Source organism: Schistosoma mansoni, chromosome 3 (genome assembly GCF_000237925.1).
Source record: "Schistosoma mansoni strain Puerto Rico chromosome 3, complete genome".
NCBI lineage: Eukaryota > Metazoa > Platyhelminthes > Trematoda > Strigeidida > Schistosomatidae > Schistosoma > Schistosoma mansoni.
This window is the reverse complement of record NC_031497.1, coordinates 25,845,047-25,872,099: the sequence shown is the minus strand read 5'-3', so window position 1 is coordinate 25,872,099 and position 27,053 is coordinate 25,845,047. Positions and strand designations below refer to the sequence as shown.

At 36.9% G+C, this 27,053-nt stretch overlaps 2 protein-coding genes and 1 non-coding gene across 3 annotated transcripts in view; 1 reads left to right on the top strand and 2 right to left on the bottom strand.

Annotated features, from left to right (window-relative positions):
* Positions 1-1,394: 1,394 nt before the first annotated feature.
* Smp_177050 (putative gynecophoral canal protein) overlaps positions 1,395-27,053 on the bottom strand; it is a gene marked incomplete at both ends in the record, with an annotated part of 59,946 nt that continues 34,287 nt past the window's right edge. Inside the window, 4 exons of the mRNA XM_018799783.1 lie at positions 1,395-1,568; positions 5,166-5,276; positions 10,736-10,786; positions 21,687-21,944. Of these exons, the coding sequence (XP_018651538.1) occupies positions 1,395-1,568; positions 5,166-5,276; positions 10,736-10,786; positions 21,687-21,944 (594 nt within the window). The remainder of the gene's footprint in view (positions 1,569-5,165; positions 5,277-10,735; positions 10,787-21,686; positions 21,945-27,053) is intronic.
* On the bottom strand, positions 3,382-3,636 carry Smp_185850 (hypothetical protein; the record flags this gene model as incomplete). The annotated part of the gene is made up of 2 exons (XM_018799784.1): positions 3,382-3,552; positions 3,604-3,636. 2 exons carry the CDS (start codon positions 3,634-3,636, stop codon positions 3,382-3,384), a joined length of 204 nt encoding a protein of 67 aa, XP_018651539.1.
* Smp_tRNA_02440_Pseudo_TTG.1.1 lies at positions 6,218-6,285 on the top strand. The gene has a single exon. It is a non-coding gene (tRNA).

The following is a 27,053-nucleotide window of genomic DNA, read 5'->3' as shown; positions in this document are numbered from 1 at the left end:
TTGATCTGATCTTTAATTTTATGTCATTTACGTTCCTCGATTATCAATCATTTTTTCATAATAATATTGAGTTGTATGCTACTTATGATGACGGATATAAGTAGTATGTAGCATCAGTTGGGTGTGCAATACCTCACATCAGAAGATTGAAATGAAGAGGATAGGAAGGAAATCGGGAAGCAATCGAAATAAGAATAGGATTAGAAGAACAATGGAGTATGTAAAAGACAACACAAAGATATGCAAATGATGTATTTCATGTATGATCTTCTTAGTTTGCTAAGCCACTGTGTGAGTTTGCATAGAAATCTTGATTATCACCATCAACTTCTCGTTCACTATAATATTGCTAATGTAGGTGTAATCCATTTACAGATGAGGAGAATCCATGTAACATAATGAATTCATTTTAATCTACAAGTGTTATTCTTCTCACTGCTGAGGAGTCCCATAATAGAACGAAACGGCCGTCCAGTGCTTCAAGGTTTTCCATGGTGGTCTAGCTTCAATTGACTCATGATTTCAACTATGAAAATACTAAATTCTCTACAAAATTTCCTCTTCTCGCTTTGTTTAAACTTTTCAAGGGATCAGGTTGTATGAAATATGCGCATTTTTACACATCAAGTCTAGTATAGAAGCTAAGCAATCGAAAACATCCAACTGTCTATCAATGTATCTTGCTGAATTTAAATTTAATGCTAAGATTTACTCATAACAATTGATCTATTCAAATATTTCTTAGGTGAAATAGATTTCGATATCTATTCATCTGTGAACGATATAAAATCATCGTTATCATAAATCATATCAGTAGTATAACTTATTTTAGTAACTCCGCCTGTAGCTCTTCTAGAGTTACTTCCGGTCCCAAGCTCGGGTAAAGGAGGAGAGTTGGGCATGGGGTTAGCGACCCCATCCCGTAGAAAAACTAACTCGCTAAAAAACGCTAACCAGAAAAAAATAATTCAAACTCTGCCCTGGCACTTGAAGGAATAATTATGACGCCTCATGATGAAAGCTGAAATTTTTCGGAAGTCACGAAGCCTTCTAACAACTAGAGCAACACTCTTTATAGGTACATGGAACGTCCGGACAATGTGTGAGACAGGGAAAACCAGTCAAATAGCAATGGAAATGAGGAGATACAACTTGACAGCACTCGGAATCAGCGAACAGAGTTGTATGGAGAATGCTGGTGAGCGGCCTATGCTTCTCCACGAGGTGTAACAGGCGTAAGTAAAAAAAGTATAACTTATTTTAGTAAGCACAGTCGAATAAGCCATTAGCTCAACTTTTAAAATCAGTTCATTAATTCAAAAAATTATCTTCTAAAATAATTACAATAATAATAATGATAATAATAATAATTACAACACACACACTAATGTATATTATTGAGAACCATCGTCTTCTGGAATATGTTCCAATTCATGTAGTACATTGCATGTATCTTTAGGATGTAGAAATAGGACAGGTACCCCTGATGCTCCAATTTTTGGTTCAGCACTTAATGTTCTGATATTTTTTTCTTTTAAATGTTTTAAACAATTGTATATATTGTCAACCTAAAATTGTAGTCCACAATATAACAAAGTAAATTATTTATAGAAGTTTATTGTAAAATAAATTCAAAAAAATAACTAAATCGAATCTCGCGAGGCGAGGTCGTGGATGCGCACTGCTGAGGAGTCCCATAATAGGACGAAACGGCCGTCCAGTGCTTCCAGGTTTTCCATGGTAGTCTAGCTTCAATTAACTCATGCTTTCAACTATGTAAATATGAAGCATTGTTATTTGATGAGCCATACTATTTTTCGTCTAGTATGTCGTTTACGTATGACAGACTTAGTTCTATAAAAAATACGTGAAATTAGTTTCCTAATAGGTACCTATTTAGGAATCGTTCCACGCATTAATCATTCATTTGGATGGTCCTGTCACTTCAGTAAGTTTATCAATCATTTATGTTGTCGTAATAAAATTAATTATCCGCTTATTGCTAAAAGCAATAGATGTCAGTGTTTAATTGAAAACAAAACTCATTACTCTAACTAGGTAGATTTATATAGCTTCACACTGAGGGATAACTCCAGTTAAATGATGATTGAAGGTCAGGAAGCAATGTATTTTATGCTGGACAACTCTTTGATGGTAAGCATTCACGACCCTACCATGTATTGGACAATGGTATAGAGTGAACGATATAGAATTTTAGGGATAATTATAAGTAAAACTATCATCTAGTTAATTATCAAACTAGGAATGAATGATGTAGAACTAAAAATGAGACTTATGTAATTCGATTTTATATGTTCAGCATGAATCTCACAAACTCGTATATATCAATAAGAGCCGTCAGGTATAGTGTGGTGTGGGTTACTTATATCCACATAAGTAGTATATGGTGATGGTCAGACATAGAATGTATTTTGGCGGAAGATCGATAAGGAAAAAACAGAAACGAAACGCAATCGGTATGAAAATGTATAAACAATGAAATCAGAGAAGATGGACTGATATTTACAGAAGAAACAGTGAAGATTGAGACAATTGATTAATCGTTTGCAAATTAACTGTTTACTGTATGGTCACCAGATTTGAGTGAGATAGTTTGTAATTTGTGTCTAAATACATTCGACTGTCCCCAACCGGTGTTTTGTTCACTACAACAGTATTGATGTTCACATCAGTACTGTAATGTAGATACATCTAAGTGATTAGTTGCAGATAGGACAAATCGCACTTGCTGAATTCTCCTTCTGACTTCTCATCCAAGTTTACTGAAAAAACGTACTTACTTTTATTTAGTTTAAGATTACTATTTCACGAGTTTATAGTTTGATTATTTTCATTTCCAAACGAAATAGACCAAACTTTCTGTCAGATTTCTATTGTTTGATAATGAATATAGTCTTATAGAGTTGAGATCATGAGTCAATTGAGGCTAGACCACTATCGAAAACCTGGAAGCACTGGACGGCCGTTTCGTCCGGAGAAGCAGTAACCAGTGGAGTTTAACCAGGTCTGTTGTAGAGATATCAACTCACTGAAGACAACTGATGAACGGTTGCTAAAACATCGTGGATTGGTTGAAGTTAGACATTAACACCGTTGGATGCCGACCAGCTCAGTGGTCTATCAGTTAAGTTCTCTGGTGCGAGACTGATAGGTCCTGGGTTCGAATCTCGCGAGTGCGGGATGGTGGATGCGCACTGCTGAGGAGTCCCATAGTAAGACGAAACGGCCGTCCAGTACTTCCAGGTTTTCAATAGTGGTCTAGCTTCAATTGACTCATGATCTCAATTCTATAAAATTACTAAAATCTCCACCAAACTCCCTTGTGATAATGAATATAGTCATCGAAATTTTAAGTTCAGACTAGTTGAACTGTATACATGCGATGACTTTGAATCCAGTATATGGTAAATAAAAACCAGAGATCAATAAGATATAGATACTTACTTCAACACAAAGATGATGTAATCCACCATTCTTATTACTTTCTATAAATTTACTAATAGGACTATTATCACCAAGAGGTTGAATCAACTAGACAATTCATATTATGTATGATTAGAAGAAAGAAAACTTTGAGTTTACTTCAATATTAGCATTGCCTAATCGTACAAACATTCTGATGAAACCATGTTCTTTAAAAGGCTACAAAAAAATAATAATAACAAGATATAATCAGTGATAAGTCTTGCTGATTAAACGCTATCCTCAGATTATAAGCTAGTTTCGAATGCTGGTGGGCGGTCCATACTCCTCCATGAGGGATAACAGACGTAAGTAATGCCATGTATGGATTGTGGCGTAATTAGCTTTACTTTACTTCCGATATTTTTCGGTGGTTCGGTTGTGAATATATGGAAGATGTGCCTTTGGTCAAGTTATCAATGTTGGTAGTTGACCTTTGCTTTAATTCTGACATAGAATCTTTCTATACTTAAAAGAATAATGGAGGTTGTCAGAATGAACTATTCTGATAAGTCTTGTTAATTGAACGCTATACTCAGATCCTAAGCTAGTCTCGTAACCCCCAAGCTAGAACTACACAGCGACTTGAACACGATAGAAAAGGCACAAAATATATGAGAAGCACTATACTCCAAAGGTTCATTTATGTACAGAAAATATAGGGCTTTATAGCACTTTAGAAGTCCTTAGGTTTTCTTGAAAATCCTGGAATGTTACTAAACATAGTAGCAGTGTAGTAATCAGCCAATCAGAAACTCTACATGTGACTTTTCATTTTCGCGCCATTTCTAGCAAAACTACTAATCAAACGCTGATTGGATAAAATGCTTCCTAAAGTTTTCCTGTGCTTGTCATGTCTATTGCGAGAAATTTTCAGGGCCGCCCCAACAGAGAGCTGTGACACCAGATTTGACAACAGAATATGAGGTGGGGATGGATGATGGCTAGCAACGAAATTCAGAACGCGCGTTTCATCCTACTTAAGACTCCCCAGTTGAATGGAAGAAATGCAAGAATGCAAGAAATTTTCAGGATCACCCCAACAATCATTATGAAGGGAAGTTATGAAAACTGTTGAATTTCTATATAGTTTAAATCCCCAAAAACTCCGCCTGTAGCTCTTCTAGAGTTACTTCCGGTCCCAAGCTCGGGTAAAGAATGAGGGTTGGGCATGGGGTTAGCGACCCCATCCCGTAGAAAAACTAACTCGCTAAAAGAACGTTAACCAGAAAAAATAATTCAAACCATTCAAACTCTGCACTGGGAGTTGAAAAAATAATTAATACGCCTCATGATGAAAGCCGAAATTTTTCAGAAGTCACGAAGTCCATGCACCTTCTAACAACCAGAGCGACACTCTTTATAGGTACATGAAACGTTCGGACAATGTGAGAGACAGGGAAAACCAGTCAAATAGCAGTGGAAATGTGGCGATACAACTTGACAGTACTCGGAATCAGCCAACAGATTTGGATGGAGAATGCTGGTGAGCGGCCTATGCTTCTCCACGAGGTGTAACAGGCGTAAGTAAAAAAAGTAAGTTAAATCCCAAAATGATTTTAGTTAGATCATGATTGAAAGTCAGAAAGTACTAGATTCCCTTGGTTACAATAATGGTCTAACTAAGATCAGTTTGAGATTAAAATTATGAATGCTATACAATATAAAGAATGACAATTTACTTTTGGTTCGCTAACTTCAGCGTGTAAAATATCTCGATAAAATGAAGCAGCTTTTTCTAGATCCGGTACAACAATGGCAACATGATTTAGTTTGGTAATTTTCCAAGAATTCTTGAAAAAAATACAATAAAAATCAATAAATTGATTTATATTTGATTTATAGTAATCAATAAAGGGAAATTAAAATGAGTAGTTCTTAATTAGACAGTAGTCACCAGTAATTAACTCCGCCTGTAGCTCCTCCGGGAGGTTACTGCCGGTCCCAAGCCCGGGTAAATGAGGAGGGTTGGGTATGGGGTTAGCGACCCCATCCCGTAGAAAACCAACTCGCTAAAAAAAAACGCTAACCAGAAAAAATTATTCAAACCATTTAAGTAAGTCACTAGTAATTCTCTATCTAGTCTAGATGTAACAGTAGTTACTATCGACTAATATGCTTTTGATATGTTTGAACTTACTTCAAAATCAATCAGCAATAGAATTCGAAATAGTTTAGTGCGCTTAGTTGAAGCATAAACTATTAGACTTCTTATTACAGATGGTTTACAGAGATTAGTGAACCTTTCATAGTTTACATTATGAACTGATCTTAGACATTCATTAAAAATAGTTGTGAAACATAGATAATTTATTTACATTTGAAATCTAAACTATTGGATATAGGCTCAGTGATTTAAAGACTTGATCCTCAGAGGAGGAGGAAATGTTCACTGCTGAGGAGTCCAGAAGTATGAAGACATATCTGTCCGGTGCTGTATCCTTTTCAATGGATTTCTGATTATGGCCAGTCCATAATCTAAACTACTTGTGTTCTATCTGTTTATTCTAATAGTCAAGAGATAAATTCTTAATTTAACTCAATAAGTCCCATTAGTGTGAGATTTACGGCAATAGTCTTGATTTGATGTTGTTAGAAGAAGATTGAAATTAGTCATTAATGTATATAGAATGAAATCACTTTGAACGGATTTCAACTGATATTCACTTCTCGTTAGAAATGAATAAATCAAAACAACTAAACTAAACTGACTTAGTATTGTTTGTTTGAATCTTCCCAGTAGCTGAGTGGATAACGCAATGGCGTTTGAAGCGAAAGGTACTGGGTTCGAGTCCCAGAGTGAACATCAACTCTGAGATGAAGGTACATCCAGCTGACGAGTACCAAATAGGACGAAACGCGCGCCAAACTGGATTTCACTGTTAGCCACCATCCATCTTTGCTTAAACTAAACTGCATTGTGAAATCTATCAGTTATTAGATTAAACTGACGGATACAAAATTGGAAGAGTACACGACCCTACATAACTGAAAACAATAGTTAATAGCTACATGTCTTAATGTTATATTATTGATTGTTCACTATTAACAGATCAGATAGTGTTCCTACTTTATCCAGTATTATTTGTTTATATTTAGTCATGTCACACTCTTTACCCAATTGTAATTTTATTTATGACTGAGAAATTGTTATGTCCCGAATAGAATTATAAATGGTAACCTTGAGGACTATTTATGGACCAATGTGATATGTATATTTCCTATTGTATAATTGTTAAGTAACTAAAGTATCCACATTCGTGTCCCTCTAATTATAAGCTTCGTTTTGACCGAATAGACTATTATTATACGATTTACCATTCTTGAATTATCCCCAGTCTATTAACTACTGTTCCCCACATTCATAGTCATATTTGGCCAAATCTTGTACAAATGTTATTTCCTATTTTATGGAACGATGTGGTCAGTCTGTTTGGTATATAAACCCAATATATTTGAAAATAATGATTCATATCGCAGAGGCTGTTATTGGTGTTTTGGACTTAACTGGCTGGGTTGGGCTGGGCTAGACAGAAAGCAGAATTTATAAGTACTCAAGACTGCTCATACGGTTTTTGTGTATCACTGGTCCGATCGATAATTCACTCCTCTCTAATTGGCGGTCTTATCACGTCATATATAAACAGGGCACTCGGGCACACAAAATATATCAGAAATAATTCAAGTCATTCAGTACCGAGAAATATATCAAGCTGAAGAAATGTCCCTTACTGAATCTTTCCACTTATTCAGCTAATTCAATTGACATTGTATCACCAGTTATATCATTCTAAGGTGAAAAAAACGTCTAAACCCGACGAGTAAAGTAAATCCAACTTGGAAGCCTATAGTCGAATTTGATATAGTGGGGAGATACATCAAGGCCTTAATAAATAATTTCTCAGTCTGTTTTATTCACAGTGATCAGAAGAAAATCAGTTTTCTTCTTACCCTTCTTTCAATACATTAACATTAAACAGCGAGTACTTATTGAAGTGCGAAACCAAACATTCAGTCATTATAAGTAGGGATAATTTTCATATGAAAACTGTAGGGAACAAAGATAGTTTAATAGAGTACCATATGAAAGGAGGATAAACAGTCAAAGAAGGACAAAATATAAATACAATCAGAAGAATAGAAATTAAAGTATCAAAAAACCAGTTTAAACATATGAGATGAGGGAATCGTTTCAACAAAGGAATATCATGCTATACAACGCATAGGACATAAAATGACTGAAAATAACTCAGACAATTGATTACTAAGTAATGCGGTCAACATACAACAAGGATAGAAAGGGAGGAGTTATAACGTAAGTGACATATTTAGCAATAATCTTATACATTTATCACAGGATCTTGGAAACTGAGTTGGAATTCGTGCATAGGTACTTCCTAAAATGGTTGTGTTCACTTGTTATAAAGTTTAAACCATTTAAAATTTGGAAAGGCAACAGTATCAAGCAGAGGTTGTTGTAGATTTTTAGAATAGATGACACATATGGTAATGAGAAATACAAATATTATTTTGATCTTGGCTATAGGCAAGTGTTAGAATGTATGAAACCCATGGGAAGTTAGCTGTTTGTTATATTTTGATAAATAATTTTACCTACTTATAAGTAGTAAAAATATTTTAAAGACATTTTTAGTCTACCACACGAATCATGCACTTCTCAGACTACTACTGGTAATCGAACGGTCTTCATATAGAAAAGGTATGACGTCTCATTGTGAAAGAAGAGATTCTTCGAAAGCCACAAGTTTGATGCCCCTTCTGAAAAGTAATTAATATGGATACGAAGAATGTCTAAACAATGTGGGAGACAGAGTGGGTCATTCATATTAACTGCAAAAGATACAACTCGGTCGTTCTTGGAATATCTGTAACACATTGAACGTAACCTGCACATAAAGGACAAACTGTTACTGAATTCCAGTCATGAAGAATAAAATGTCTTCACACAAAGAGTTTCACTGGTGTTGTCTGAAGAAGTACAAAAAGTACTTATGTAATGGGGATTTTATAGCTCCAGAACCATTAAAATATCTTTCAGAAAAGAGAAGGAAAATGTTACGATAAAAGTTATGCGGTGTTATACTCCCACTAATATTAGCAGTGATAATAAAAATCAATTTTATGGTAGGTTGTAATCTGTTGTAGAGAACTGTCCAAGAAAAAACCTGGTCATTTTGATGGGGGACCTGAATGTTAAAGTGGGGATGGTCAATGCCGAGGATGAAGGCTCAATGGATAGATATGTACTAAGAAAAAGAAACGAGCATGGCGAGAGACTTGAATATCTACGTGCTTTCAAAAATATGGTTATAGGTGACAACGTTTTCCCTCACAGACGCATGTAATATGCTACATAGGTCTCACTGGATCTCATTACGGAGGTCAAAATCCATCAAACCGGTACTAATAGAAAATTTTCGAGGTTTATTACAAACGTAAAGAAGAGTGGAGCTGATATAGCTTCAGACCACTATTTGGTGGTGTTGAACAATAGGACAAGCGTCACTAAAAAAGTATAATACAACCTCCCTTTGAGATGCTAGCAAGCTCAGTAACTTCAAGATAACTCTTATCAACCAGTTTCAAACTTTACAAGATCAACCAAACGGAGAGTAAACCACAATAGAGACATTCTTGGTTTATTTGCAACAGTATCTACGAGATCGATGGGTGGCTAGTTATGAATGAAGTGAATGACCTATCAGTGGTTAAATAACGCTGTTCGGTTGTTTGTTAGGAATTCAGTGTGAGTTGGTAAGTTCACAAGAAATAGCTCTCAAATGCCCTGGTACGGCCGAGGGTAGGGAGAGTCCGCTCTCCCTCTCCAAATGCTCTCACATGACCACGCATATACAGCCTCTGTCAGGGAAGTCCTACTCACTGCCTTCTCGTGGCGGGGGTGTTGTTTACGAAAGTGAGAGGACGAAAAGCGAATGTCTGGCGCTTTAACCGGGTTAGTGGACACAGAGAAATCACCTAGATGATTTGGAAAACCCTGATTCCAAACCAATGGTTCACATAGGCTCCAGGGTCCTGAAGGAACAAACGGCGTATGAACCAGTTGTTGGTCACTGGCAACCATGGGACTGCATCTCCTGATGTTGCTCCACTGCCTTGTAAATCTGATATGCTTGATGCCATTACGAGTTCACCTTATTCGGTAAACGGAACGAAGGTCAATGACACAGTGACACGATAGGCTATTCTAATCCGTTGTCGCCGACCCGACTAACTAGATCAAAAAGTCTTGATGAGGCGTAGAAGAATGTATTATACAAGTACCCAAAGAATGCGAAATCTCTAAGCACACAAATTAAGCTTATTTATACAATGATAGAAATGCCCTTGGGAGAGCCACAAAACAGCTTACTAAAAAAATCTGCCAACCAATGACAGTCAAGGAATTTCAAGTGGGAAATGTAAGCTGTAGATCACCTTAGCGTTTCTTGGCGCTAAAACACAAAATTCAAATTTTCGGAATAAAACTAGAATCTTAGGACCTATTCCAAGTGGGTCCTCGTGACCGAACGTCCACAACAGAATCAGACCTTTAGGTCAAAAGCTGCGGGTGTGATCCCCTAAGAAAACCACCTGTTTCGGTCTGGGCACCCAGCCAGTATCACAGTTCGCACACAAATCAAGTGACTTGTGTGGCCCATATGTATTCGGCACCACTGTTGTACTAACATTTACGTGTTCAAATACTAATAATATGACAAGATATAAACGGATAGGTTTTTATTCAGAGGAAACTTTTTCGAAATCTATATAACCAGTTTTATTTATTCATTTAAACACATAAATATTGATACAAAGGGGCACCAGATACATATGCGCCACACAAATCTCATTCGATTTGTGTGAGAACTGTGATACTGTCCGGGTGCCCAAACTGAAGCAAGTGGTTTTCTTAGGGGGCCACACCCGGAGCCTTTGACTTAAAGATCTAGTCCACAAGGCAGTGGAGAAACGTCAAGAGTTGCAATCCCATGATAGCCGGTAACCAATAGTTGGTTCATATTGCCATTTATTCCCTCAGGGTACTGTAGCCCATGTACACCAATGGTTTGTAATCAGGGTTTTCCCACTCTCCTAGGTATACTTTCCATGTCCACCAACCCGGTTAAGGTGCCGGACATTCGCTTTCCGTCTTCTCAGTTTCGTAAACAACAGCTATGCCAAGTTGACAACTGAATTAATGATAAAATACATATTCAATTAATGAACTTACATTTCCTGAACATCGTACCAATGAACGTACTACAGGATTAATTTTGCAAAGCTAAAATCCAGACATCATTATTTAAAAGGAAAAAGGAAATTGAAATATGAAGTAAATTGGAAATATTTGTGTATGAGTAGAATTGTATGTTTAATAAACATGATGAAAAGCTAGCAAATACACTGGCAAATACACCCTGTCCAATGCTTCCAAGTTTTCCATGGTGGCCTAGCTTCAATTGATTCATGATCTCAACTATTGAAATTAATATAGTATTCACAAAACCCCTTCTGGTAATAAACAACATATGCTCACTAGTGACTGGCTCCATGAGGTATTTCCTGAGGTTCTAGTGAGAAGCAGTAACCAGTGGAGTTCAACCACGTCTGTTGTGAGATATCAACTCACTGAAGACATTGGTGGATGTGTCTCTCAATTACGTGGATTGGTTAAAATTAGACATTAACACTGTTGGATGCGGGCTGGCTCAGTTTTTCTAGAGGTTAAGCGCTCGCGCGCGAAACTGATAAGTCCTGGATCCGAATCTCGCGAGGCCTTAATCGTTGATGTGCATTGCTGCGGAGTCCCATAATAGGATGAAACGGCCGTCCAGTGCCTCCAGGTTTTCCATGCTGGTTTAGTTTCAATTGATTCATGATCTCAACTATTAAAATCACTATAATATTAAAAAAAAACCCTTTTCTGATAAAATACACTTACCATTCAATTGAAATAATTAATGACCAACATAAATATTGTATTTGACCTTTATTGATTATTATTATAATTGACTTTTGATTGGTTAAAAATTTGTTTACTCGATTTTTATTGGTTAACAATAATTTACCTTGAAAAAGCTTGGACGAGATTGCCAGGTGAAACATTGGATTGACTTTAAATTCATTTGCTGAGATTTTACAAATACATATATTCTTCTTCCTATTTAATGTTTTACATCAATTCGGCGCCCAAATACTGTGAAACTATTCGCGGTAATTTAGGACGAAAGTTCTTATAACAATAAGTTCGTTTAGAATATATTCCTTGTCGTTTCATTGTGTTTCACAGATAGATTGGACAGTTTACAGTTTGAACTTTTATATTTGGGATATACTTTCATTATTCTACTTATTAAAGTCAATATCCAAATATAATTGGATTAATAATAGTAAAGATTTGAATGAGAAGGGGTTTTGTGGAGATTTTAGTATTTTCATAGTTGAAATCATGAGTCAATTGAAGCTAGACCACCATGGAAAACCTAGAAGCACTGGACGGCTGTTTCTTCCTACCGCGGGACTCCTCAGCAGTGGTCGATCGATTAGGTGCTTTGGCGCGAGGTTCTGGGTTCGAATCTCGCGAGTGCGGGATCGTGGATGCGCACTACTGAGGAGTCCCACAATAGGACAAAACGGCCGTCCAGTGTTTCCAGGTTTTCCTTGGTGGTCTAGCTTCAATTGACTTATGCTTTCAATTATGCAAATATACCATAGTCGAGACCATGGAATGCGTGAATTTACATTTAGCAAATAATAAGATCAGTACGTGTATTTTTTTAATGACTGAGGTCATATGGTGGTTAGAAGTAAAGCAGATAAGATAATTTACTGTACATAAATGAACCTTAGGAGTAAAGAGCTTCTCGCATATTTTGAGCCTATTCTCTCGTGTTCAAGTCGCTGCATAGTTCTAGCTTGAGGGTTACAAGACTAACTTAGGATCCGAGTATAACGTTCAATCAGCAAGACTTATCAAGAACAAATACTGATAGACTGTTAAAATACTTATGTTGTCGTTGATATGTAACTTATTTATTAACGAACGAAGGGATCTATTTACTTAGTGATGTTTACTTGTATCTTCCCATTGAGTCACAGGGTGAACATCAACTCTGAGATGCAGGTACATCCAGCTGACAAGTCTCAAATAGGATGAAACGTGCGTCTTGGATTGCACTGCTAGCCACTGTCTATGTAAACGACGGGATAGTTTTTAGAGTTTTTTCGATTCTGAAGGTAATTTTAAGTGCTTGCATACTGCAATTTTAAACAACAATTATATACTTACTAAGGGGCTAGCCTATAAATAAATTGTTCAGGCAGTTTGTGGGGAGCTTAATTATTTACTTACGCCTGTTACCCGTCGTGGAGGAGTATAGGCCGCCCACCAGCATTCTCCATCCAACTCTGTCCTGGGCAATCCATTCCAGTTCTTTCCAGTTAAAATTCATCCTTTTCATATCTGCTTCTATTTCCCGACGTAATGTGTTCTTCGGCCTTTCTCTTTTCCGCTTCCATTCATCATTCCAAGTTAGGGATTGTCTTATAATGCACATTGGTGATTTCCTTAATGTATGTCCTATCCACTTCCAACGTCTTTTCTTAATTTCCTCTTCAGCTGGAGGCTGGTTTGTTCTCTCACATAAAACACTGTTGCTGATAGTATCCGACCAGTGAATGTTGAGTATTTTGCGTAGACAACTGTTTATAAGTACTTGTGCGTTCTTGATGATGAATGTAGTAGTTCTCCACGTTTCAGCTCCGTACAGTAGAACTAACTGTCTTGACGTTTGTATTGAAGATTCTCACTTTGAAGTTAGTTGACAGTATTTTTGAGTTCCATATATTCTTCAATAATAGGAATGCGGTTCTTGCTTTACCAATCCTCGCCTTTACATCTGCATCCGATCCTCCTTGTCTTTCAATGATGCTTCCCATGTACGTGAATGTTTCCAACTCTTTCAGAGTTTCTCCATCAAGTGTGATTGGGTTGGTGTTCTCCGTGTTGTATTTCAGAATCTTGTTTGTGTGAAGTTATGGCCTGTAAAATCGACCAAGTTAGGAGTGTGACACTAATTCATTATCAATACTGTACATAGATAGTACGATTTAACACAAATTGGATTCAATGATATTTACCAGTGGATTGTGAATCAGTAACCTCAGTGTTTCATATTCACAATGAGAACTGAAAAACCTAAGTCTGACATTATATGAGGTTATGAGAGTGCGCTGTAGAGAAGCCGTTAGCTTGTCTAGTTCGCTTTTTTTTAGTGGTTTTTCAATTGATATTAGTTAATGATGAATAGTACCTTATGTACCACTCAAATTATCTGCATAACACTTTTAATTTCACATTTCTCCTTTATAATCCATTATTTTCATGTATTATCTTAACTAATGCTATCATAGCCTCTATGTGCGTGCCACAACATATTCTCTTTGTAACCTTAGTATTCATAGATGAATAAAGCAGCAGTAGGTCTCAATATAAATAAAGGGAAAAGCAAGACTCTCCGATACAATACAACATGTACCGATCGAATGACACTTGACGGAGAAGCTTTGGAGGATGTGGAAACCTTTACATATCTGCGCAGCATCATTGATGAACACGCTGGATCTGATGCAGATGTGAGGGCGAGGATCGGCAAAGCAAGAGCAACATATTTATAACTGAAGAACATCTGCAATTCAAAACAATTATCAACCAACATCAAGATCAAAATTTTCAATACGAATGTCAAGACAGTTCTACTGTATGGGGCGGAGACGTGAAGAACTACGAAAGCCATCATCCAGAAGATACAGACAGGTGTTTATTAATAGTTGTCTACACACAAAATTTCGGATCCGTTGGCCAGACACTATCAGCAACATTCTACTGTGGGAGACAACAAACCAGATTCCATCCAGTGAAGGAAGAAATCAGGAAGTAGCACTAAAAGTGGATAGGACACACTTTGAGAAAATCACCCTACTGCGTCACAAGACAAGCCCTCACATGGGATCCTGAAGGCCAAAGGAGAAGAGGAAGACCAAAGAACACATTACGTCGAGGAATGGAGACAGAGATGAGAAGAATGAACAAAAATTGGATAGAACTAGGAAGGAAGGCCCAGGACAGAGTGTGTTGGAGAATGCTGGTCATCGGCCTATGCTCCATTGGGACTAACAGGCATAAGTAAGTATAGATGAATAACTGTTGAAGATGAGAATGAAGTCATTGAAAATCACTACGTTCTTTGCTTTTGTTATTCCATTGTTCATTTTTAAATAATGTTTAATTAGTGATGAACATTTTCCCAATTTGTCTGCCTAATTTAAATTTAAGAATGGACAGTTTCAGTCATAATGTTGAGGCAGTATTGATATTTATAATGTAATCTGTCGATGATATAAACAGTAAACTAGTTAAACTTTATAGTCCATTGAATTATTTTCATGATTACGTAATCTAATATCTCAACATCGGCAATCAGATAAATTTCGTTATCGAAAAATTCGTTAGACAAATTATTGAACTCATGAGTCGATTAAAGCTAGACCACTATAGAAAACATGGAACCTCTTGACAACTATTTCGTCCTAGTATGGAACTCCTCAGCATTGCGCATCCACAATCCTACTCACGGGATTCGAATTCAAGACCTTCGGTCTCGCAAGTGAACGCTTAGCCTCTAGACCACTGACCCGGCATCCAACAGTGTTAATGTTTAACTTCAATCGATTATTCAGTGAGTTCCAACCTCACAATAGACACAGTTGAACTCTACTGATCATGACCTCTAACTAGAACTTCAGGAAATATCTCTTGAAACTAGTCACTTCAGTCCAGAGCTTTCATGTTTTTCATCATAATCTAGCTTTAATTAACTCATGAATTCAACTATTAAATCATTACAGTCTACACAAAACTTACTTCCTTATAATAAACTATTGAACTTTGACTATGGTAGATGATTAACTTTTGAAATATTCATTAAACGTTTAATAATAAGTATCTTTGTTTACAATGTTTTTGTTATACCTCGAGGAGATTTATGAATGGTTACTCTGAGGACTATTTATGAACCGATGTGATATGTATATTTCCTATTATATAATTGCTAAGTAACTTAACTATCCATATTCATGTTCCCTTCATTAAGAGCTTTATTTTGACCTATAGACTATTATTATACGATTTACCATTCTTGAGTTATTCCTAGTCTATTGATTACTGTTCTCCCTATTCACAGCCACATTTGGCTAAATCTTGTACAAATATTATTTTCTATTTCATGGTACGAGGTGGTCAGTTTGTTAAGTATATAAACCCGGTATGTTTGAGAATAATGTTTCATATTGCAGAGGTGTTGTGGAGTTAACTGGCTGGGTTAGACAGAGAGCAGGACCAACAAGTGCTCTAGACTGCTTGTACGGGTTTTGTGTGTCACTGGTTCGATCAATAAATCGCTGCTCTCTAATTGGCGATCATATCATTCACATATATCAACTGGGCACTCATTCAATCGATATAACAGTTTTCAATAATGGATATATTTAGAATAAACTGATAATTAGTACTTCGAAATAAGCATAAACACTTAATGTAAACAATTTAAGGCTGAATAATGAAATATTTACCCAGGTACTACTTAATATAGCTATCTGGATAATGGAAAATCTACGAAGATTCGATAGTTGAATAGTTTATCCTAGAAAACTGCCATTTATTTGAACTTATTAGGAACAATTTTCAGAAACCATGAATATTCGAGTAATTTAATGTTTCCAATTAGTTCATCATTAGGGTTCTATGGTTATAAGATTATCACTATTGTGTTAAAAGGGAAAAAGTAGGTCATAGAAAAGATGTTGGTCGCGCAATTTTTGGATTGGTTGAGGTTAGATATCAACACCATCAGATGCCGGCTAAGTGGTCTATCGGTTAAGTGCTCTGGCGCGAGACTGATAGGTCCTGGGTCCGAATCTCTCGAAGGCGGGATCGTGGATGCGTACTGCTGAGAAGTCGTACGATAGGACGGAACGGCCGTCCAGTGCTTGCAGGTTTTCCATGGTGGTGTAGCTTCAATTGACTCGTGATCTCAACTATATAAAAAATTACTCATATCTCCACAAAACCCCCTTCTGATCATAGAAAAGAACTAGATTGTATTACATGTTAAGCTAATGAACTTTTGTATGACATATTTGAGCTAGATATTCGCAAATCGTTTAGCAAGCAACAATTTGGAAGACTCTCCCAGTCTACCAGATTGTCCGGACGTTCCATGTACCTATAAAAATTGTTGGTCTGGTTGTTAGAAGAGGCATCGGCCTCGTGACTTCCGAAGAATCTCGGCTTTCATCATCAGGTGTCATAATTATTCCTTCAATTCTCAGGGCAGAGTTTGAATGATATGAATTATTTTTTCTGATTAGCGTTTTTTTAAAGAGTTATTTTTCTACGGGATGAGGTCGCTAACTCCATGCCCAAACCTCCTACTTTATCCGGGACCCCAGAGGGGCAACAGGCGGAGTTTTGTAAGTCGTCAGTCGTTTTAGTTTGTCGTTATTATATTTTCATTGCCCTGTACCATTCTTCATTTATACATTCATCTTACTCGAGTCACATGAACTGCTTTGTATAATTACCTTGAAAACACTTCGCTTATTTATATATGGTAATCAAACGATCTCAATAATGATATGGAGAGCTAATCAGAAGCAGCTTAGTGAGAACGTTGGTAGACGGCAATCAGAAATGATCTAAAGAACAAGTGCATTTTATTGGCTAAGAAATTGGTCAATTTCCTAATGAGTAGAGTGGTAATATATATGAATGAGTATTTGTGCATTTCATTCGATAGTCCGATACAATTTCTCACTCACGCTTGTGTTCTTGCTCAAGAAGTTAGTTGAGGGGTTAATGCGTAGTACACCGTGTATCAGTATCAGATTTCGGACACCGCACGTCACAAAAATTATCACTATAGTTATTATCTCCATTCTCCAGACAACATTTCTCATACAGTGCATTCTTTACACTGAATTTATTTTATTATGTTGATTGTAACTTGAGGTCTTTGAATAAATTATCCTAACTCCACCTGTAGCTCTTCTAGAGTTAGTGCCGGTCTCAAATCTGGGCAAAGGAAGAGGGTTGGGAATGGGGTCTGCGACCCCGTCCTGTAGAAAAACATTTTGCCGGAAAACGCCAACAATAACACACTGCGCCGAGAAATGGAAGCAGAAATGAAAAGGATGAATAACAAATGGAAAGAACTGGAAAGAATTGCCCAGGACAGAGTTGGATGTAGAGTGCTGGTGGGCTACTGATGTCGATGGATATAAATAGTATGTCTTATCAATCGGAAGTGAAATGCCTGGTAGCAGAAGGTTAAGATCAAAGAGAAGAGAACAAGAACAGAGAGTGATTGATATGGAAACGAATGAACAATGAAGTCTGAAACAATTGATTGACACTTTGTAAATGAAGAACTTACTGTATGGTTCTCAGATTTTTTCTAAGAGATTCTGTAATTGTGTATTCAAATATATTTGATTGTCCCCACCTATGTTCTCATTCACCATAATGCTATTATTAATTAGTAGTGGTCAGCGCTAAGTTGTGGAATTCATTTTCAAATAGTAATTAATGTTAGCAAAGATTTATCCAAGACAAAATCATACTCTTTTCTATTACTTACTTGTTTACTTACGCCTATTACCCTTCGTGAAGGAGCATGGGCCGCCTACCGGCATTCTCCATCACTCTTTTCTGTACCTAAACATTTTATTTGGAGATAAGTAAACTTCTAGTACAGTTTGTCCAAACTATCTATATGAATTGGAGATAAGGGTTGACTGAAGTGCTAACAGAATGTTTACTGTGAAGAAAAAGTGTTATCGACTTTTCATAATTTTCAACGTAAGGGAGTAGGCTTCTCAACACATGTGTATTAAGTAAGTAATTCAATTTACAAGTCCCCGATTTTTTCTAAAACTGTTGGTTTCTTTTGTGAGTTTTCATAAAACCAAAGTCAAAATTGAAATGGAATTAATAATGAGGAATATTGGACTGACGAAGTTAAAACACCCGAGTGACGAAACTCTATTTTGTTGATGATACGTTTCTTGTTTACAATATTCTGGAGCATTCTATTCACCTACTTGATTTACTTTAGTGAAGTATAACGGGTAATCAAATTTACTATGGAACGTGAGGTTGAAGGAAAATTCCGTTTCTTAAATATCAGAACTTAGTGAACTCTGAAGTAGGAGCTATAGAAAAAGGATTAGAGGGACCATTTATGACCAAGCTCATAAACTTTGTACTAAGAAAAGACTAGCAGCATTTGCAATTATTAAAGCTTGTCTTCTTAGAAATGTAGATCCACAGAAATTCATTGACATCTATGACTAAACTGACGATTGTGTTAATTATGATACGGTTGACAATAAATCTTACTCCCTACAGATTCATTTTGAAGGAAGATGAAGTCACTGAGATGAATAATCACATAACAAATACTACAGTGAAGACTGCTTATTCAGCATGAAGGCTGATCACCCTATGTGAAACCAACTGCTCCCTTAACCAGACCAAAATCCACAGGTCCTCTTTGCTCGGTATCTAAATTAATATACCGAATCACGTGCACCGGAAGAACTAAGAGAAGATCACATGTTCTCATTTCTGAGCACATCGCAAAGAATTTGAGACTAGAAGATTCAATGTCTCTAAACAGCATAATTGTTCAGAATTCATTTGATAGTAAGCATATTATTGACGTTTGTCAGTCTTTTATAGATAGGTGATTGTCAATTTATGATTTCTGTGGTATGCTTAAGTTTTTATTCGATGTCATTAGTAATTAATATTATGGTTATTGTATTGTGTTCATTCTATGATGTAAAGCCAGTTGTTGTTTCTTCTGAGCTTACTATTTCCATTCGTGTGTGCTGTTCACTCATTTTATCGTCAAAACACATGTAAAAGTTTAGTTGTCAAGTGATCCATCTTAACAGTTTCCGAGCTCTATATAATACCCACCTCACCATTTCCCAGTTTTTGAGTCTAATTGTAGTGAACGAGAACACGAGTGGGGACAATCGAATGTATTTGAGCATAAATTACAAACTATCTTATTAAGATCTGATAACCATACAGCAAACAGTTAATTTGCAAATTAACAATGCATTGTCTCAATCTTCACTGTTCCTTCTGTAAATATCAGTTCATCTTCTCTAATTTCATTGTTCATGCATTTTCCAACCAATTGTGCTTCATTTCTGTTCTTTCCTTATCGGTCTTCTGCCAAAATACATTCTATGTCTGACCATCACCATATACTACTTATGTGGACATAAGTAGCCCACACCACACTATCATCATATAACCTCATGTATATCTACTTATATATTAAGGGCTTCTTCTAAGCTTAATGCTTTCTGTTTACTGTTCGCGGTTAAAAAAATAAAAATCTTTTGAGGTCTAGGAAGTGGTTGAGAAGTCGTCGTGTAAGCATTCGAGTACAAGATTTGTCAGTATTAACTGGTACGAAACCTAGATCCATGATCATTTATCAGCTAATTGCAATCACCTCATATTCTAATTAATTTTTGTATAGGCAGTTTGAATCTTTCTATAGATTTTTAGGACTACAATTGATCAGTCTCTTATTGGCATATGTGCATACTGTGCGGATTGCCACGATATTGCCTTAATTTACAAGCATTCTCATCAAAGATGAATAGTGTCTAGCAGTGGAATCCAGGATGCGCGTTTCGTCCTATTCGTGACTCGTCATCAGAATGTGTCTCTATCTCAGAGTTGATCCTCACCCAATTGCACAAGCTAGCAGCTATCTGGACTCAGTAGCTGAGTGAATAATGCGATGGCGTTTGAAAAGAACATACTAGGTTGGAGTACCGAAATGAGCGCCAATTGTGGGATGATAGTCCATCCAACTGAGGAGTCCCAAGTAGGACGAAATGAGAGTTCTGGATTCCGTTGCTAACCACTATCCATCCGCAACTCATATTCTGTTGTCAAATCTGGTGTCACAGCTCTCTGTTGGGGCGGCCCTGAAAATTTCTCACAATAGACATGACAAGCTCAGAAAAACATTAAGAAGCATTTTATCCAATCAGCGTTTGATTAGTAGTTTTGCTAGAAATGGCGCGAAAATGAAAAGTCACATGTAGAGTTTCTGATTAGCTAATTACTACACTGCTAATATGCTTGGTAGTATTCTAGGATTTTCAGGAAAACCCGAAAACTTCTAAAATACTATAAAAACCCCATATTTACTGTACATAAATGAACCTTTAGAGTAAAGTGCTTCTCGTATATTTTGCGTCTTTTCTCTCGTGTTCAAGTCATTGTGTAGATTTAGCTTGGGGGTTACGAGACTAGCTTAGGATCTGAGTATAGCGTTCAATCAGCAAGACTTATCACTCTCACATATAATTCACCCTATTAACTTGAAAAGTCGTTCACTGAAAAGTATCCTATTCAAAGTAACTATAAGTAGTATACATAGAAGAAAGACGTTTCTTCAATTCCATCAACAAGATTATGACTATTTTAAACAAGAATTTTTATTATTCAACATTGGTTTAATGAAGTAGTTTTTCATAGTTGAAATCATGATTCAATTGAAGCTAGACCACCATGGAAAACCTGGGAACACTGAACGGCCGTTTCGTCCTACTGTGGAACTCCTCAGCAATGCGCATCCACGATCCCGCCTCGAGAGCGAGATTCGAACCCAGAACCTACCAGTCTCGCGCCAGAGCACTTAACCGATAGACCATTTAGCCGGCATCCGATGGTGTTAATGTCTAAGTTCAACCAATCCACGAAATTTGAGCAAGCGTTCATCAATTGTCTTCAATGAGTTGTGATCTCACAACAGACATGGTTGAACTCCACTTGTCACTGCTTCCCACTAGAACTCAGGGACATGTATCTTGAAGTCAATCACTAGTCAGCATATGATTATAATCAGAAGGGGTTTTTGATAGAAGTCCATAATAATAAATACTATCATTATATTAGGTTTGTATTTGAAAGGGATTACATTCAAAGGAATTAAAAACACTTTTGTATTGGTCATTACATTCTATGATCATTCTAATATGATTCATTATGATTATGATTATTACTATTAGGACTCAATAAGTGTAACCGTTGTTTCACTTGTTTGTAATACTACAGTACACAGATTAGGATGTCGACTAGCAATATCCAATGGTCTACTTTCAAATTGTGCAACAGGATCTTTTTCACCAGGTAATATTGATGTTTGACATGCCATTACATAAACATCATAATAATCAACATCTTCAACAATTAATGGACAAATTTTTTCAGGACATTTTAATATACCATCTAATAACCAGATAATACCATCACCAGCATGTAAATTCCATTGAATTACTTTAGGCTAGATAAAATGCAAAAGTAATAACAGTAGTATAGTACATTTATTAGTGATAATCAGTAGTAATGTATAATGTAACTCCGCCTGTAGCTCCTTCGGGGGCTACTACCGGTTCCAAGCCTGGGTAAATGAGGAGGTTTGGGCATGGGGTTAGTGACTCCATCCCGTAGAAAACCAGCTCGTTAAAAAAACGCTAACCAGAAAAAAATTATTCAAACCATTTAAGCTGGTCGGCGACAAATGCTCCATTGGGAGTAACAGGAGTAAGTAAAGTAAGTAATTTAAAATGTACTAACATGAATGAACATAACTGGTATATGAAGGTTTGTTCAGGTTAAAATTCAGCATCTATACACAAAACCATAGGAGTCATTTGTGTCTCTCTATTTATAGATAAGTAACTTGAGGATACTATTTTAAAAGGAAATACTTTCCTTTTTTATAGTTGAAATCATGAGTCAATTGAAGCTAGACCAACAGGGAAAACCTGGAAGCACTGGACGGCCGTTTCATTCTATTGTGGGACTCTTTAGCAGTGAGCACCCACGATTCCGCCTCACGAGATGTGAACCCAGGACCTACCAGTCTCGCACCAGAGCACTCAACCGATAGACCAGTGAGCCGGCATCCAACGGTGTTTATGTCTAACTTCAACTGATCCACGAAGTTGAGCAACCGTCCATCAATTGTCTTCAGTGAGTTGATATCTCACAACAGACGTGGTTTGAACTCCAGTGGTTACTGCTTCTCACGATAACAAATGTGTACTTTTGGTTTGACATGTTAATCGTTTGTATATCCAAATGAACGTTGTACAAAGAGCAACTTATTTTATTCATTTTCCTCACCTATCTCGTTAATTAACGTTTACATTCGTTTGAAGCAGTGACCAGTGGAGTTCTACCAGGTCTGTTGCGAGATAGTAACTCATTGAAGACAATGGTGGATGTGTCACTCAATTTCGTGGATCGGTTGAAGTTAGACATTAACACCATTGGATACTGATCGCCTCCGTGGTCTAGAGGTTAAGCGCTCGCGTGTGAGACTGATAGATCCTGGGTTCGAATATCGTTAGGCGGGATCGTGGATGTGCACCGCTGAGGAGTTCCACAATAGGATGAAACGGCCGTGCAGTGTTTCCAGGTTTTCCATGGTGGTCTAGCTTCAACTGACTCATGATTTCAACTATAAAATTATTGAAATCTCCACAAAAACCCCTTCTGATAAATACTTTCTTTTTGATTGTGACGTAAAGTATTAACAAATGCCACGTTCACTGATGGATGCTGACTAGTATTGGAATCCAGGGTGCTCATTTCATCCTATTTGTCACTCATCAGCTCGATTTATCTGCATCTCAGAGTTGATGTTCACTCTGGGGCTCGAACCCAATGCCGTTCGCTTCAGTAGCCAAGTGGATGTCACGACATCGTTTGAAGCGAACGTTACTGGGTTCGAGTCCGGGAGTGACCATCAACTCTCAGACGCAGGCATATCCAGCTGACGAGTCCCAGACAGAATGAAATACGTGTCCTGGATTCCACTGCTAGCCCTCATCCATGTTTGCTTATAAAATAATTGATTTGATTTGATCTAGTTTATAGAAATTTAAACTAAATAATAATCACATTATAATCTGATGTGAATTTTTCAGTTGAACAATGTCCAATGTTCAGTAGGCTTGTTTGCACTTACAATAACACTATTGTGTTATGATTATACATTAGGTATTAACGGAAAAAATTGTTTATGTTTAATTTCGGTTTCCAACTGAAATAAAATACACTGATATACATATTTATTACGTTGGAAGGGGGGGTTTGTTAAGATTTAGGTAATTTAATAGTTGAATTCATGAATCGATTAAAGCTAGATCGCCAATGAACACATGAAACTACTGGACAACCGTTTCGTCCTAGTATGGGACTCTACAGCAGCACTCATCTACGATCTCGCACATGGGATTCGAACCCAGGACCTTCAGTCTCACATACGAACGCTTCCAGGTTTTTCTTTGGTGGTCTAGCTTTAATCGAATTATGAATACATATTGTATATTGACAAAAGGTTCTATTATAAAATCTTACATTTACAGTTTAAAAGAGACACAATGTTACTTTTGTAGTGATATAAAATGAAGAGGAGATTTTATGTATTCAGTAGGTTGAAGTGTATCATTAGTTGAATTTGTTAGTTATTTATATTACTGATAACAAATACTGAAGATTTTGTTCATTATATTTTGAATATAAGATTCAGATCACGACTTTTATGTGTTATATTGAGCAGATGATACTGTTATCCGTAAATTCAATACCGTAGATCCATTTATTCTACCTTTCAACAGACTTAAATGTTTTATTTTATTGGTTAGACAAAATATAATCTGCCAGATGAACATCACATCTTTGAGCATTATCAGTCGACGATTATATTCTATTCTTTTCAAATTCGCCAAGAGTAAAGGCGATCTTGCTATTGGAACACTAGATAGTACGATACTCGGCAATATAGATAGACAGATATTAGATATAATAAATTGAGAAATTAACCACTTGTATACAGACACTAAAAATCAACTGAATGATCTAGAAATAGATTAAGGTAGATTAGTTTGTCGACAAAAAGTAAAAGCAGTCTGCACATAATGAATTCCCCGTACAAGTCAACAGTATTATATAGTTTCATATAACAAGTATAATTGGATATGCTTATATTGTTTCAGTAATCAGTTATGTCTTACGTACCCCCAAATGCCCTGGTACGGCTGAGAGTGAAGAGAATCCGTCCTCCCTCTCAAAATGATCTCATATGGCCACGCGTATACAACCTCTGACAGGGAAGTCCTACTCATTGCCTTCTCAAACCACGCGTGTTGTTTACGAAATCGAGAGGACGAGAAGCGAATGTACGGCGCTTTAACCGGGTTGGTGGACACGGCGAACCCACTTAGGGGAGTTGGGAAACTCTGACTACAAACTAATGGTGTACATGGGCTCCAGTATCCTGAGGGAACAAATGGCGTATGAACCAATCGTTGGTCACCGACTACCATGAGACTGCATCTCCTTACGATGCTCCACTACCTTGTGGATCAGACCTTTAGGTCAAAGGCTCAGGGTGTGGCTCACTAAGAAAACCACGTGCTTCAGTTTGGGCACCTGGGCAGTATCACAGCCTTCACACAAATCAAATAAGATTTGTGAAGCGCATATGTATCTAGTGCTTTCTTGTACCAATATTTATGTGTTTAAATAAATAAATAAGTAAGTATGTCTTACATTTACTAATACAGTTACCATGGCAACTTTACTTTCAGTTTATTACATCATTCTTGCAATGTTTTCCTCTCTCTTATTTTTATTGCATAGTTTTCTTCAAATTCATAACTTAATTTTTTACTGGCTGATCTCAATTCATGTTATGTCTAATTACTATCAATTCGTGTTCAACTACTTCATTATACGATCAGTTAGTTACGTAACACGGTGATTTTTTGGTGCTATGTCTAGTGATCTAGAATCTTCTTTCGCGTATTATACTTAATTACAATACTCTTAATATGTCTTTAATTTCATTATTCCACCATAATGATACATACATATTTTACCTTTATAAGCATACAAACTTTACAGTATTTTGGATTTAAAAGTAGTATAAGTTGTGAGCAACTGATGAGAATCTTACGAAATAAAATGACTTCATGTTAATTCCCTCAACGCTCTCCTCAAGATAATAAAGGGAATTAAGTATATAAAATATTTTGTGATTTGAAATTTTAACAGTTGGATTCAGATGTTAATCTAAGCTAGACTACCATTGAAAACCAAGAAGCACTGTAAATCGATTCATGATCTTGCGCAACCCTTCATTGATTATCTGAGGTGGATAACTGTCTTCACCTGACACAGATTAGACTCTACTGGTCACGGTCTCTCATTACAACTCCAGGAAATCCATATTGAAGCTATTCATTAATGAGAAAAAGGTTATTATTACAATTGATTGACCACTGGGTGGTGATCGATGTCATGCGTGTCAAGTTCTTCTTAGTGCTGATCGAATGCTATCGATCAAGTTACAATGTGGCCACTAGTCTAGGTGGCTCGACACTGCGTGTACTATATTGAGATAAGTTGGTGGTTGAAGGTCGTCAACAAGAAACCTTGGACCCGGGTGATTGTGATTACTTCTCAGTCATACAGGAGATCGATCGCGGCCCGAATAGCTCAGTGGTAACATTTCCGACTGTGAAGCTGAGTGACACTGGATCGAATTCGTCAGGGAGCATCAGTTCCCTCAAGATTACAGGCACACCTTGCTGACGAGTGCCAAGTAGCACGAAACCCGGGTTTAGGGTTTCCTGTTGACCACCTCCAACCACCATCTTATGATTATTATTAGTATGGGGATATGTGGAGATTGTAGTATTTCAACAATGTAGCTTAGATTGACTCATGAATTCAACTGTCAAAATAATACAATCTCAACAAATCCTCATACTGATAGTATTTTAAATTTATTGACAGAAAACTTTGAAGAATTGTTTTTGTCTTCAGCCATGGATCATAAGTGAATCAAGTCGCTTTAAAGAGCCTTACTTGAATGAAGTCATCATTATTGAGTTAAAATACTTGTTAGAACCACTGAAAATCAATAAAACCCAGGAATTTATTTCATACTGACTAAATATTTCATAAACATACCCACTCATGAGGTAAGATGGTGGTTGGAGGTGGTCAACAGGAAACCCCGGACCCGGGTTTCGTGCTACTTGGCACTCGTCAGCAAGGTGTACCTGTAATCCTGAGGGAACTAATGCTCCCTGGCGGATTCGATCCCGCGTCAAGCAGCTTCACAGTCAGAGACGTTACCAGTGAGCTATTCGGGCGGCGACCGACCTCCTGTAGGACTGAGATGTAATCACAATTGATTGATCACCACCCAGTGATCAATCAATTGTGATACCCACTCATGATTCCACAAAAGATTTGATCTATCATATTCAGGTCGTGTAGAACGTAGGACATTTTTCAACTACTGAACCATAGTCTAGTTTTTAAAAGTCTTTAACTTCTCTCAGTTCCTAACATTTTTTCTGTCTCACTATCG